Below are 2,472 nucleotides of genomic sequence, written 5' to 3' on the forward strand. Positions count from 1 at the left end.
CTCTCTCTCCTTCCTTTATTCCCTTTTCCTTTTACACTATTTTCCTCTCTATTTAAGAGGTCGACTCATGGAATGGTGGATGCTGAGAGGTTCAAGGTTCACAACAATCTGAAAAACCAGGGGGGAGTTGATGACATGGCTGCAGCCTGTGGTGATGACATGGCTGCAGCCTGTGGTGACATGGCTACAGCCTGTGGTGATGGCATGGCTGCAGCCTGTAGTGATGACATGGCTGCAGCCTGTGGTGCTTAACCTTGATTGACCACTTGACTAGATTTGGAATCACCCAGGAGACACTCTGAAGGGTATTTTCAAAGAGGTGTAACTGAGGTAGAAAGAACCCCAGATATTGGCAGCACCATCCTGTAGGCTGGTCCAGGCTGAATAAAAAGGGACAAAGAAGAACACATGAACATTCACATTCATCGCTGCTCCCTGACTACACCTGGGCTGTGACTGAATGCCTCATTCTCTGGTTATCGTGACCTTCCTGCTGTGGTGACCTGTATCCTGAGAATCCATATAAAAGGGTGTAACAATGTGTGTCTGTAATATCAATTCTGGGGAGGGGGTCCCTAGAACTCACTGGTGAGCTCCAGGTCCAGGGCAATAGGAAAAGACACCTAATGTCAACCTGTGGCCCCCACACACATGTACTCACATGCAATCTGCACATACACAGGAATACATACCCAAAAGAGAGATTTAACATATAAATTATCCCTACATTTAATTGAACTTGTTTCTTAATTTTTACACAGAAAAACATGTGTCTGAACTTCTAAGACTTAGGAAGTTTCTTTCTTAAGCTTTATGAATGACTGCATGAGCCAGAAAGGGATGCTGTCCCTGGAGATGCTGTCCCTAGAAAGAAGTTCACAGAAGACCTGGCAGGTTGGTCATTGTGGAAAGAAATACATAACACCTTTTGTTGTGCTGCTGCTTCTGTGGTGAGTGTAAGTCGTGTCCTGATTGGTCATAGGGCGGAGGAAGCATGGTTTGCTGGTCCCATCCAGTTGGTCCTGGTGCCTCACCTTCATTGGGTACCCTGTCTGTTTTGATTCCACACTGGCTCCTCATGGTGGGGTTCTTGGAAATGAGGCTCTTCTAGGGAGAAACCAAACATGTCCTTGTTAGTACAGGGAGGGCTTCTGGGGCTGCCTTCTGGGGATGTCCAGTTTAAAGACATTACTTTGAGGACCAAGACAGAAGTGGAAGGTATTAGATATAAAGGGTAGAGATTTCATAGTATGCACACTCAGATGAGCTGCTGGGGCAGGGTGTATGCAGACCTTCAGAAACAGCCACAACCCACAGTGTGAGAAGTCACAAAGGACAAGAAGGTGTAGGCTCACACAGCCTAGCCACTTACGCTGTGCCAGTGTGCTTTGAGCCCCATCCTTTCTGGGGAGCTTGGCAGCCTTCTGGGTTCCCTTCAGGGAAACCATACAGTAAACCAGCAGGAAGATAACAGCCAGCAAGACGCCCACTATAACGCCCAGTAGGATGGTGGCATTGGAGATTTCTGCACACACTAAGGAGAAAGCATGAACCATCAGTAGTGTGAGTCTTACCCAAAAGTCTACAGTCTCTTATGTCACCCAGTCCTCAGAAGACCCCATTCCAGAGACTTGCTGTCTGCCCCACAACACAGTAGACAAGAGAACATAGCCTCAGCCCCCATCACAATCAAGGCCAGTCCCTGTGATCTTCAATACTTAAAGGCCATTGGACTTGGTCCCTTATTCACAGAGAAGGTTAGGAACATGCTTGAAGGACCCTAAGCCATCTCACTGCACAGTGGAAATGGAGACCCCTGGGGAGGTCTGTGCTTATAGCCTGAGGACAGGTCCTCAGCTTCAGGTTCCTCACAGTCTGTGCCTCCCTCCCCACTCTCACGGTTTCCCAAATTGAGGAAGGGTTGGGGAACAGTGGACTCCAAGTCTCTGTCCTGTAAGTGTCGCCATGTACTGCAGGCTGCATATTCTGTGGTTACCCGAGTGGCTTTGCTACCTTTGTCTCTTTAACCCTCTAAGCGTGGATGGCATGGGGAACTAGAATTCTGGGGTTGCACACCTAAGACTTGTGAGGTCATCTTGATTTTTGCTCAAATGCAGCATCTTTAACATCTTTGGCCATTGTTATTTAACACTTCTCTCAACCGCTCTAATCCCCAACTTCCCATCCTATCTGCTGGAGAACCATGGACCTTTAAATTCTTACCAGGTCCTCTACTTCTTTTTTTTTTTTAAATTTATTTTTTATTAGGTATTTTCCTCATTTACACTTTCTTTTTTTTTAATTTTTAATATTTTTATTACATATTTTCCTCAGTTACATTTCCAATGCTATCCCAAAAGACACCCATAGCGCTCCCCACTTCCCTACCCACCCATTCCCATTCTTTTGGCCCTGGCATTCCCCTATATTGGGGCATATAAAGTTTGCAAGTCCAATGGGCCTCTCTTTCCA

The 2,472-nt window shown here is 46.4% G+C and overlaps 2 protein-coding genes across 2 annotated transcripts in view; one reads left to right on the forward strand and one right to left on the reverse strand.

Moving 5' to 3' along the window:
- Igsf5 (immunoglobulin superfamily member 5) overlaps window positions 1-728 on the forward strand; it is a 51,997-nt gene extending 51,269 nt beyond the window's left edge. Inside the window, exon 9 of the mRNA XM_029470362.1 lies at window positions 58-728. Within this exon, the coding sequence (XP_029326222.1) occupies window positions 58-252 (195 nt within the window). The 3' untranslated portion in view covers window positions 253-728. The remainder of the gene's footprint in view (window positions 1-57) is intronic.
- LOC110311769 (integrin beta-2-like protein) overlaps window positions 705-2,472 on the reverse strand; it is a 21,674-nt gene continuing 19,906 nt past the window's right edge. The window contains exons 15-16 of the mRNA XM_021185291.1: window positions 1,373-1,534; window positions 705-1,104 (exon numbers count right to left, since the gene is read on the reverse strand). Coding sequence (XP_021040950.1) covers window positions 1,037-1,104; window positions 1,373-1,534 — 230 coding nt within the window. The 3' untranslated portion in view covers window positions 705-1,036. The remainder of the gene's footprint in view (window positions 1,105-1,372; window positions 1,535-2,472) is intronic.

Source organism: Mus caroli, chromosome 16, assembly GCF_900094665.2.
Source record: "Mus caroli chromosome 16, CAROLI_EIJ_v1.1, whole genome shotgun sequence".
Classification (NCBI taxonomy): Eukaryota; Metazoa; Chordata; class Mammalia; order Rodentia; family Muridae; genus Mus; species Mus caroli.